Source organism: Thunnus albacares, chromosome 16 (assembly GCF_914725855.1).
Source record: "Thunnus albacares chromosome 16, fThuAlb1.1, whole genome shotgun sequence".
Taxonomy (NCBI): Eukaryota; Metazoa; Chordata; class Actinopteri; order Scombriformes; family Scombridae; genus Thunnus; species Thunnus albacares.
The window spans coordinates 11,459,859-11,472,361 of record NC_058121.1 but is presented as its reverse complement, the minus strand read 5'-3'; the positions used below and the strand labels follow the sequence as shown (position 1 = coordinate 11,472,361).

The 12,503-nt window shown below is 39.7% G+C and overlaps 2 protein-coding genes across 14 annotated transcripts in view; one reads left to right on the top strand and one right to left on the bottom strand.

Moving 5' to 3' along the window:
• Positions 1-9,049, bottom strand: part of otofa (otoferlin a) — a 77,618-nt gene extending 68,569 nt beyond the window's left edge. For all 13 annotated transcript variants that reach the window (XM_044377336.1, XM_044377334.1, XM_044377339.1 and 10 more), the window contains exons 1-2: positions 8,718-9,049; positions 3,320-3,378 (exon numbers count right to left, since the gene is read on the bottom strand). In XM_044377336.1, the coding sequence (XP_044233271.1) occupies positions 3,320-3,378; positions 8,718-8,799 (141 nt within the window). In that variant the 5' untranslated portion in view covers positions 8,800-9,049. The remainder of the gene's footprint in view (positions 1-3,319; positions 3,379-8,717) is intronic.
• Positions 9,050-11,588: 2,539 nt separating this feature from the next.
• fndc1 (fibronectin type III domain containing 1) overlaps positions 11,589-12,503 on the top strand; it is a 42,521-nt gene continuing 41,606 nt past the window's right edge. The window contains exon 1 of the mRNA XM_044329404.1: positions 11,589-11,763. The gene's annotated coding sequence lies outside the window, so the exon portion shown is untranslated. The remainder of the gene's footprint in view (positions 11,764-12,503) is intronic.

The window sequence follows — 12,503 nt, the reverse complement described above, 5'->3', positions numbered from 1 at the left end:
AAAAAGTCAGGCTGTGCACTTAGTGTGGGGCTGTAGCAGCTGGAAGTCTGTGGAGAAAGACTATTCTCATACTCATTACGTTTGCATAATAATCCCCCTTGCTTTGTCTGCATATAGTTCAAATCTCTTGACATCTTTTTTTTGTAAACTAAACAAATACATAATCTAATTCAGGCATATTCTCTCTGTCTCTTAGACACACACAGTAGCTACAGGCCCAAACTCAGTGAACCCTGCGGCCACATACAACACTTGCAGGGCTTTCTGTTCTTTGCTCCAGTTATGTCTAACTAGTGAGGGGGAAGCCCTGTTATACTGCAGCTAAAAGCCAAGTCCCACCATACAATGAATAATGAATACAGATTCCCCATCCAGTCTATCCGCATACTAGTTCAAAGGCGTCCTGCTAGTCCATGCATAAAGCAACAAGACACACAACTCTATGCTAATGGCCAATTCAACTCCAGGGGCTGGACTGAGCTTACTGAGCCATGCAAATGTTCCAGGGCTAAGGATGAAGATGTCAGATGAAGAGGAGGTTGATGAGGAATTGCTCCAGTGTTTGTGGTGGGGGGAGGGTTAGGAAAACAGTGCATGTATGCTTGGGCACCAGCGGTACACAACACATAGTCTCAGGAACCACTGAAAGCACAAGTCGTCCTAAGGGAAGCCCGGACATTTTATTGACGCTGAGTGATCCTAACGACCTCCCAAGCAGTAAGGCATGCAAGACGAGAGCATCGAGTGAGGCTGTCACAAGCAATCGCGTATCAGTGTCAGCCACTCAGTTCTAAACCAGTTACTGTAAGGCAGCACGCAGGAATATTGTCACAAATTTTCCTGACACATCTCTCCCCTTTGTCCACTTTTCTCTCCCTCACATTTCACCCGTGATGTTACAAAAGCAGCATTATTTCTGCAGGGGTATGTTTCTGTGTGTGTGCGTGTGTGCATGACTATGCAAGTTGCCAAACGTGTACAGTCATTTAGTCATTTTCCTGATTAGACTGAAAACAAAAGCCTTGGTTATCAGCAAAGGAAGCAGCACTCTGCTTGTGAGCACATCAAAGCAGTAATGTTTTTCTCTGTAAAAGCGAACAGCTCAGAAAAAAAAAATGTAGACAAACCTCCCATAGGAAGTGTCTTTATGTGATTGAGGCTCCACCTTTTGTTTTTGCTTTTTTCATCCCCTGACTTTATCCCCTACCTCTGTTCTGCCTCTCTTGCTTCCACCCTGTGTGGATTTCTTCTCTGTTGATCCCCCAACCCTTATATTTCTCTTACCCCCCCCCTCCTCCGCCCAGTTATATTACTCTTTGCATTTGAATCCATCATAACGCTTTCTCAGTGTGACAGGAGCCTGCAGGAATCCTATTGGGAACACTTCCCAGAATCCCACAGCAGCCACAGCGAAAAGAGACTGACCAGCCAGCACCACAGGGGCTCAAGTGAAATCCTTCTGGTGTTAAAAGACAGAATAATGTAATTTTCTGCACTTCAAAGAGAAACAGTAGGGAGCACATAATCACTAAACTTTCTTTTGCAAGTTTTAAGTTCTTCTGGCAAAAGAGGCTTTTGTCACTACAGCAGCAGAGTGTGCAATGTCTAGTTTAATTACAACAGAGCAAGTGTTCAATGACATGCATGGGTGGAGGTTGCTACCTCTGTTTCGCCTCTCAGATCCTGATGGACCATCAATGAAAAGGAGAGGGCCATTAGGCAGGACATTGGCCATTTGCAAGTGAGAACCAGCACAATGGCTTGTAAACGTGATTGTCTTTTTATGTTTGATAGCCTTGCAATGGACTAGCGCCCTTTAAAATCCTACACTAGTTAATAATATAGAAAATTGATGTAGATATCAATGTTTTTGTTCAAGGTGACTTACATTTTTTTTCACATTCACGCACATTGGAAGCAATTTGAGTTTCAGTGTCTTGCTGAAGAACAAGGATCGACTCACCTATCTCGCACCTAATGGTTAAACTGTTCTACCAAACGAGCCAAAACCACTCCAAAATATGAACAAGTGCTGGATAATAAATGGGATTATTGTGAGGATAATTCAACAGCATGACTGTAATGTGATAATTGGCAACATTCTTAAAAAAAAAGTTTGTATTCTCTCACCAATGCTAGTGTATAATACAATGGTAATTTGTTGTATATCCAATTCATAAAAAACTCTGCAATTTGTTCAGAATCAAGGTAATTATATCATATCATATCATAATCAATGACACAAGGCAAGATTACAGGGATTCATTGGTGTAGATTTCACACTTTTCATTAATATGATTCTTTCACTCTAGGGAAAAGACCAAGTGGCAACTGCCACGACCTGAGGCTGAAACCAATGCGGAAGTACCTTAAAGTGCAATGCCACCGACAGCTGCTACATGCTGGCTCCAAGTGACTCCTATTCAATATGCATTAGCTTCTCTCAAGAAATACTAAGTCAATAATCTTTTTCAATAAGCCATTATGGTCTCAATCACCCTCTCATAAGTGTGCTGCTGATAATTATAGAAATTGTTGCTCTGTTAATGAGATTTGAAGACTTATAGTACACTTTGTCTGCATGTGGGCGTTAATTGATAGCTGTGATTGACAGTTGACTCACCTGCCTCTCTCCCTGGCTCCAGGACTCACACTGAGTCCCACTATTGTCAGAATATTTCAGTAAGTTTAATGTTACTTGATAATGACACTTGCCCTGTTAGCACAATTTAGCTAAAATAGCTAACATTAGCCCAAGTGTGCACCCGTCCGTGGCAGCGGGGCGTGTGAAAGGCAACACCTCACACTCCTTATCTGGAAGATCCTGCTCCAGACAGAAAAGATGGCACCGACCCTAAGCAGTCGCTACGATCATCTTTATACAGTATACAATTTATAGAGAAGACTTAAACTGTAGCTCAACTGTTCTACTTCATTCTCTATGTTGAAGAAATTTGAAGTAGTAATAGAGTTATTAGATGCTTACTATAACAACAAAGTTATAATACTGACTATGTAAGCGTAAATTTTAAATCTTACTGTACTTCTCATCGTGTAAAAATATATAAAATCATGTTTGAGTGTTAATGTGATCACTTTAATCTGAGTACAAACAGATTAAAAGTGAACATTGCCTCCTACATTATGTCTACTAATTACTGCCTCACTTTATTAACAAAACTTGCAGGCTGTGCAATCAGCATGTTGTTATCTGCAGTGGAGTCGGGATGGTTGTGGTTTCTATTAAGTCAAGAGATAACTGCTTATCGGTCATTATCGGGGTGGGCTGGCGTATGACAGAGGAAATGAAGACACTGACCTCATTAAAGTGGGCCACCGCTTCACAGTTCTCTGCTACATGGCTGTAGAAGGACAGACCTGAAAGGTAAGGAAGAGTTAAGAGGTTAAGGATGGTTAGATGGATCAATAATGCAGTTGTAATTAATGTCAATGCCGTTTGAGTGGGTGGGCACACAGCACGGGCTGATTATAAAGCACTCGATCTTTATATTTAATTTAATCTGTGTGCATTATGGAACAGGTTATGAAAATTGAGTTTTAGGTAGGTTGTCAGTCATAGTAAATATATTCATCACTCATAATCAATCATCACTCACAGGCATAATGAGAACTTTTCCTTTAATGCCTCAAGTACATTTTGCTGCTAATACATCTGAAGCATTGACTTTTACTGTCAGGGAGTATTTTTGATTCATGTATGTATCGATTCACAGAGAAATTTATCAAAATTAAAACGGTCCCAATACTGTCTGTTTACATCTGTCACATTAAAGACCAGTGAAAAGACAAATTAATGACTAAAGTACCTGAAAAATACACAAATGAGACTGGCTCTGTGGAGCCACAGGAGACAGAAAATAAATGCAGACAGTTGAATGGCTACAAAATGACTCACTATGCGTCAGAATGGAGACAGAGAGACAGAAAGATAAACAGATCCTAGCAGAAAAGAAATAGAAAAGAGATTTTTTTTTGGTTATGGACAACACAATGTACAGAATTTCCACATGGTCTCCTTAGATAACTGTGAAAACAATAATGTGGTGGGGCAGTGTGTATTCAAGGTTATATTCAGGGCAGAGAGCCGCTTACTGTAACCTGATTCACTCATGCATGCTGCAGCCTGTGCTCACCTGGTTGCTTTGTGATGCTCATGAATGGCATCAGGCGGCTGTGTGCGTTTTGCTTTGTTGCTGTAGTTTGTTTTGTGGGGGTGTTGATGTATTTTTTGGTGCGTGCGGACAGCTGATGTGTACTGACACACATTTATGTATAAAAATACACACAGGCACATGTGCACACACAAAGATGTACAAAATGAATTACAACTACTGCCAGGCTGACTGTGATAAGGAGTTTGAACATAAATAAACATTGTGGATTGATGATTTATTATTATCGGTGCTGAAAGTATCCTCTCACACATTCACAGAACCACTGACCTCTGAGTTTACAAAAAGGAAAAGATACATCAACATGCAAAGGTAAAACTGAAAAGATATCATGATTCAAACAGCCTCATCAGTAGCCAGAGTCCCCATTTTGACTCAGTTTATCATCTCTGTCATAAGTGTTCCCATCTCTCTGTTCCATCACTCCCTACTCATTACAACCTTAGAAAACCCTCATCTTTTGAAATATATATATTTTTTTAGAAAATAAACACCACTTAAATGTCAGAGAGGCTGACAATATTCCTCCTACATTATTCAAAACAGAGGCATCACTGTCATACCAGCGTTTTCATCTCACTCAAACGTGGGTTTGGGAAAGTAGATCATGTGAAGCTTATATAAGGTGCTCAAAACTAAAACAACATTCAGCTAATCAGGTTGTCTTTTGGCCTTGGTGGAAACGGTGAGGAATAATGTGACAGAGAATAGAGTGAAAAGAAGGATTGAAAGGACCTGTGGTGGGCGAAAGAAAAGGAATGGATTGTACATTTATATATATATATATATATATATATATATATATATATATATATATATATACATATATATATCGAGCAGACAGCGATAAAAGGAGTGAAAGAGAAGGATGGAGAACACTGTGAAAGACTCAAACTAACACAAGTGAAGTGGGTATAGAAGCTTTTAGAAGCTCTTTAGCTGTCCTTCGGTTTTACCTGAATTTCATAAGATTTACAATAAAACAAAGAAATGGAGCGTAGAGTAGAAAAGTGGGAAACATTTTGTTTGCCATAATGCTATGGGTGTTCTTGCTGTTTGCCATAATCAGAGTCTCCCGGCATGCCTCTGAGCATCTCATGTTTATTGTCCCATACTGTCTTATTTCCTCATTTTCTGATCCATTTACGAGACAAATCAGAGAGTGTACATACCAAATAGGTGCCACAATTCAAAACTAAATATGCAATAAATGTCTGTTCCAGCAGAGGATGCATAGAAAAGAGCTTCAGTCAGCTCCAGGAATGAAAAGGAACTTTCTAATAAGTCATCCTTTGTAACAAAGTTATAAGCGTTAATTAAAGATTGAAAAACCATCGCATTTGCAGTTGTAAATGTTAGTAAGCCATTAATAAACGTCTTGTGTTTCTATATTCTTTAAATTAATATTTAATAATGGGTTTCTATAGTAATCCATCAAGTCTACAGGTGTAAATTTTAAGTTATTTATTGGTCCAGATGCCCTGTGAGAGCTAAATATTTCCACAAACTGGCAATTTTTTTTCTTAATAACAGCCTATAGATAATCTATAAAGCAGTAGTAAATGATTAATTAACCATTAATAAATATTAATTAATGCATATAAAGGGTGATTTATCACAAAGTGGTACCGGAGTGGCAATGACATCTGCAAAACACAGTGGATTGACCAAAACTCTGTTTCAGTCCAGGAATTTAAGAAGATTTTGAGTAAAAAAAGCTAACAAATGAGCAGCAGAACAGCAGTGCAAACGTCAAGTATCTGAAACTTAGCAAGAGGGTTGATAAGTGGTGAAAAGAGTTGAAGGGAAGGCCTTATCTAGCAAGCTGTAATTGAATATTTAAATTGATGTACTTGTGAACTCCTGCAGGGTACTGTGCGATTGCTGAGCCAAAGCATCAGCAGCTGGAGTGTCATTCTTTGATAAAGCGCAGCACTACAGTTACTGTAACAGAAGGGATTCATCAAAGACTTGTCAAGAAATCAATTAAGTTTTCATGCCTGGCCTTTGAAGAAGACTTTTTTTTCATTTCTGCTGTTATCGAATAATAATGAAGTTTTAGCTTGACCAGTCAGGAAACCCCGACGTCTTCTTTATTGCTTTTTTATATATTACATTTTGAATGCAATCGATGCCATGATTTATGGCTTTTATTTTCTGAAAATATTGGAGATGTTTGATTCTAGATAATGTGTGTTGTTAGACCATATTACTGTGGGTCTCTTTCCCTGTCAGACACAACACGGGAAGTCGGCCTCACATGACGTAAAAAATCTTCCCACCAGCCTCTCGAGGGGTCATGTATAGTTTGACATACTCAGAAGGGGCTGTGGCTTCCTGGCAGACTTCTTCCTCTCTAAGCAGGAAGTTGCTTGAGCTGAAAGCAGGAAAAGTATGACTCAAAAACCCACAGCGATGAAAGAGACTGGGGATGCAAGACGCAAAGCAAATACTGTGAACAGAAAAATACAGTATGTAAATATTTTGCAGTAGTACAATAATAAAACCTTAATTTAAAAGGGCTTATGATTATGCCTTCAGTAAAAAGTCTATTTAAAGTACAACGGCAGAGGAGAAGAAACAGGAGAAGAAAAAGTGGATGGTAATAAAATTTCCTCCATTTGAAATGTTTTCACTGTCTGTGGCAAAGTGATGCTAATAAATCTGCCTCTTTTAACAATTTAACATCAAAATAATCAATTTTTCAAGAGTGAAATATTTTTTAAAAATCACATTAATCATATAGTGGTTGTCATGGTGATTCGGTGTACAAGGGGTCTGATCCTCTCTCTCACTAACCTTTTCTGTGATATTCATTATTTAATGACCCATAAATACCTAAATACACAGCACAAATTTTACATCTGGCCACTCGGATCAAGCGATTTCATATAAACAGATTGCAGTAAGTGAGTTAAGAAATGAAAAATCTGGTTGATATTTAACAAAAACACCCCACATACAGTTTTTAACCCCAGTAATATTTGAAAATCTTATGTGTGTTGAACAGGACAGGTGTGTGTACCATGTCTAATAGGCTTAAATGTTAGAAAATGCTCTCCATTTTAAAAAATTGTTGGCATATTATGTCATATGTCCTGCATCTAAGAATACAGTTGGATGTGCACAGTTCCTGCCTTTTTCTATTTATTCAAAAAAGCCTCACATACAGAATCTGACACCAGTAAAAAACAGTGAAAGCTACTCATGTTTTCAACTTCAAATTACACTATCTCACTCAGATATAGGGCAGAAATTGAGGTAAAAGAAGCAGCGCAGACACCAACACACACACACTTTGATGCTTAGCATATTTGAAATTACAAGCAGATGAACTGCAGCAACTGTGCTGACAGTTGGGCCATGGGGACTGGTAGAAGGGAGTAGACGGTCTAATCCTTGACTTGGATGACGGTTCATGTAAGATCAACACCCTGGTGAATTCACAGCGCAGAATCCCCCCCCCCCCCCCCCCCCCCCCCCACACACACACACACACACAGGCACACACACAAGAGAGGAGAGGAGGAGAGGAGAGAGGTTGGGGGTGGTGGTCTTGTAACATTCTACACAATACTGGTGCTGACAGCAGGAGTCTAAACAGGGATCTGCTGGGATTGAACGCTTGTCATCAGTCAGAAAGAGTGTGTGGACTGATCGCTGTCCAAGGTGCTGAAACACCCGCGTTTTCTCACACAAACACACACTCACATATTCACACACACAAAGAGATGAGTGGATGAATGAATCCACTGAACTCCTTCCCTCCTATACTCACCTCTGGTCCCTCTTACAGTTGCAGGGGTTCCTGTTTCCTCTGGGACACAGTGTGGCTCAGATGCTAGAATAAGCATGACCCTGTAGTAATTACCCCGAAGGCTTGATAAAACAGACCCCCACACCTCGACCCCCGCCGCCCTCCTCGGCCCAATCGATGCCATAAGCATTGTCAGTTGTAACCTACTGGCCTCTTGGTCTTATTGCTGTATGAGTAAAACACACATATCTGGTGGACACATCAAGTGAAAATCATAAGAATTGTAAAATCACTGTTTTATCACGATGGAGTTTTGCGTTTTCTTTATTATAGCAGTTATTAAAGAGCTAACAGCCAAATATTCATATAATATTTCTATAAGGATTTTAAGTTTAGTTCTACTGCCCTTTTAAATTGTATAGGCTCATGCATAGGGTGTTTTTAATCTAAAGTGGCCTCATTTTAAATCATTTTTAGAGGTGATAGAGAGGATCAACGCGATGCATTCAAAGACTCTTGCTGTGTATGATCCAGTTTTCCTCCCTGAGAAAAAAGCGCATTGAACATCAGAGTGCGGAGCGAGCGCGTCCCCGAGGACCGCCGATCCTTGAGGGGTTTTCCCAACTTTTTACGCATCCAAGATGAACTAATTAACTTCCATCACATTGTCAAACATAAATCAAATCAGCTCCCACCACACAGCGTGATTTCATTTCAAAACTTACAGGCTAAAACATACAGAAATCTGGCAGATAAACATGTCATACCTCTGAATGTAACTTTGGCGATCCTGTCACCTTTCCCCCGGAGGTGGGCGACCGTCTTCAGGTGAACCATTAGAGCCATCATTAGTCCAAACTGGTCAGGGGAGTAATTTTACTCCACACAGATAAAACTTGAACCTGCTTGCTGCAGTCTGTATTTAATTATCTTTAGGTGAGCCTCTCCTTGCGTCTGGATTCGCTGGACCCAAAAATCGTTTTCCATACGGACAGCATGTAGAACAATTTGTATTTTTTTTTTAACTAATAGTAACAAAAGTGTGAATTACAATAAGCACATGCTCCAGTTAACATCTCCTCCTGCTCTGTGCTCCGTGGCTGATGGGTGTATCGCGCATCTCCGAGCTGCCACTTGCTCTCACTCTGCTCGTCTTGCAGGAAGGGCGGGGGGTGGGCTACAGCTTCAGCGTGGGGATGGTTCATGCTCTCATTGTAAGATATCAGTACAGCCCTGGGATCTGAGGCAATCATTTTTCTTCAGTGCGTAAAAATCTCCCATATAGTTATGATACTGCCTGATCTTGGTCAGTTAAACAAGATTCTAAAATACATTCAGTAACTTTAAATTCATAAAGGAGAGACTAAAACTAAACTAAAACTGAAAAATCCACATTATGTAATCTTAAATCTCCCATTAGAATAGATTGAAATGGTGTATGTGGGTTACTGAATAAATGGTAATGACAAGTGGATTATTCATGCTCCATGACAATGCCCTTAAAGTATGTTTGAAAAACTTTTTGTAGGACTAAATCTGTGTGACAGATGCAGAGTAGGTGCTAGGCAACCCAATTTCCCACTTAATATCATTCAGGCTGGCTAAAGTCAGGGGTCAGATCAGGTGAGCTTTGCCTGTTGGTCTTTGTCTGGCACTGGCCAGTGGTTGCCCTTTCTGATCTGGTAAACTGGCATGATGAGGACAAAGAAATCTTTCCTCAACCTGTAGTTTGTGTATTTGTTACAAGAAAGGAGAAGCAGAAGGGTAGCTGCCCGTGTAGCTACTAGGGCCATGAGGGATTCTGCATGCATGGAGGAAAATGAGAAACATTCTGTCGGCGCAATGAGAAAATGTAAAAAAGTGACCCTTTCCCTGAACATTATCTTTGATGTTATGTGTGGGAAACATGAAAATGTGAGAGTACACCTGGAAAATCAAACATGACTTTTCCGGGATGTAGCTTAAGGGGAAAGTATGTGCAAAGCTATATTATTACATTTTATACTGACATTCTAATTTCACCCCATAACATTTAACAAGTGATAAACTAAACTGTGCTGGGAGTTTTTTTTCAGAAACGCTACTATTTCCAGGAGTATCACAGCTCCACGAGTGGCAGCAGGAATCCTTCTGACAGGACTGTGAGTTTGCTGGCGCTTAACATCCCAGCAGGCACAGTGACACTCTGTTTATCAGCACAGCTTATAGGTTCTTATAGGTAGGGACAGACAAGACTCAAATCACCTGCTGAGAGAAGCTTCCACACAAAAAAACATTTTGTGACAATGAAGTATAGACCGACTCTTTTGATATGTATATTCAGTAATATCCATTTGGTGTTTCTGTTTACTCAACCAGTCTATTTCAGTTACCACAGTAAGACAGTTTATTAAATGTTTTTCTTCCCCCGAACCCTCTTAGGGAGTTTGGGAAAGCTACAACAACAATGCTTGAATGAAAAAGCTAATTCACTAAATCATCACCTCTACTTTATGAGAACACCAGCCAATGTAAAAAAAACATAAATTGTGTTATAAATTTGGTTGGATGCTGAGCAGCTCTTTACCTAACAGCATAATGTAACACCCTTAGTATACAGGAATAACAAAATGACAAAGGAAATCAGGTTAAACTGTTGATAGAACGGCAACAAAACACTCATTTTAACACTATTTGTATAAACTCAGCTGGACATCCAGTCTTATCTGATACGGTCTTATCAGCAGAGACGACCTATTTCATCATGAGCATCTTGTCTTTTCATTTGGGGGAATTAAAGCAGGACCTTACACAAATGACTGCAGGCATGTGTAAAACAAGGTAGGACACCCTGCACTGGTTGAAGCTCTACCTGAGGAGAAACTTGAAATCCTGTCTCTCCCTCTTTGTATGTATGTGTGTGTGTGTGTGTGTGTGTGTGTGTATAACAGTGTCTGTGCACATTTGCAGGTTTGCAGGGAGAGAGAGAGAGAGAGAGAGAGAGAAAAGCAAACTATCTACGTAAATAATACTTTTTTAGTTTAAAAATGTATTATGTTTTGTGCTGACTCATGCACTCTTGAAAGATGCTGCAGTGGTGTGTGTGTGTGTGTGAGAGAGAGAGAGAGAGAGAGAGAGAGAGAGAGGGAGGGAGAGAGCGTGACAGGCTACTAGAGACTCAATCAGCACCAGTAATGAGTTTATGAAGTTAAGGCTGGAAGGCCAGAGACTATAAAAAACAAACTTCAATTACTTTATTGGCCTCCGGGGGGCCATGTAGACCGCTGACACATGTATTGATTTTGTGGCCAATCTGTCAATTTTATTTTCATTGACAAATACTGAAAAACCAGCCTGATGGGTTTACAGTTTGCATATGACTACTGCATCTCCAATATTGTAGAAACCACAGAGGCATTGTGTTTTTATTATATAATTTAAAAAATCAATATTCATTGCATGACTCATACTGGGCTACAATTTCTTTTGTAGAATCTCACATCTTGTTCATTATGTTATTTAATTTAAAGTCTTTTCCTGGTGCAGGTCAATAGTGCAGCCAACAGGGGGAGACGTTGGTCTGAAGTAAAACCACCCACAGATTTACAAAAGTCTTGATCTTCATCTGAAGCCCATATAGATACTGTGTAGAGAGACAGACAGATGACATGTCAATTACTTACCATACTTACTGACAATTATGAGTTAAAGTTCCAATTCTGTCTGTGTAAATAAGAATATTACAGACATAATAACCTCTGAAGATTATGAAGAGTATCTGTGAAAGAGTAGCAGACTCAGTTATTGCTCATCTGGAAGATTGCTGCTGATCTGGTGAGATTTTTTACTGATAAAGTGCGACAAAAAAGATCAAGAGGACTCTCTGGGAAACCTGAAGAGCCCATGCATGAAATAGGCTACGTGCTGCAAAGGTGTAGTGAGGCAGAAACCCCTCATTTTGAAAATGATCAGAGTATAAGTAATTTGCAGTATAATAGACTGTATCAGGCATATAGGCCTACTATTACCCAGCCATCTTAATTAAGCTATTTAACCACAAACTAACCATTTTTGACCAATATTCAACTGAGTGTTTTTTCATTCTATTAAAAAAATATCAGCTTGGTTCAACGTATTATCTTACTGCACATATTTAAAAACGTGACTTGTTGCTCCATCTAGTGGTTAAAGGACTTTTGTGGAAAATGGATGTAATTGTGAACTCTGACTCCTCAATTTAGATCATTCGCTGGAGTCTTGGCTCGTACTTGTGTTGTTTAACACCTGTTGCAGCGATGGTGTCATGGAAATATTTAATCCTGAAGTGGACTATGTCTGCAAGACCAGGGCTGCGATGGAACATGTGGGACTGAATAGCCCACACAAAGGGTCTTTAGATAGCTAATTAGCTGTCATAAAATATCTATCACACAGTTTTATTGCTTTAAAGTCATAAATCCCTCCAACAAAATCGAGGAGAGCAGCTAATTTAAGGATACGCCAAGGGCAGCATGCCCAAAAGCTCAGATCTGAATCAACCTTCCAATGATGGTCCTGCTGGTGTTTTTTTGCCT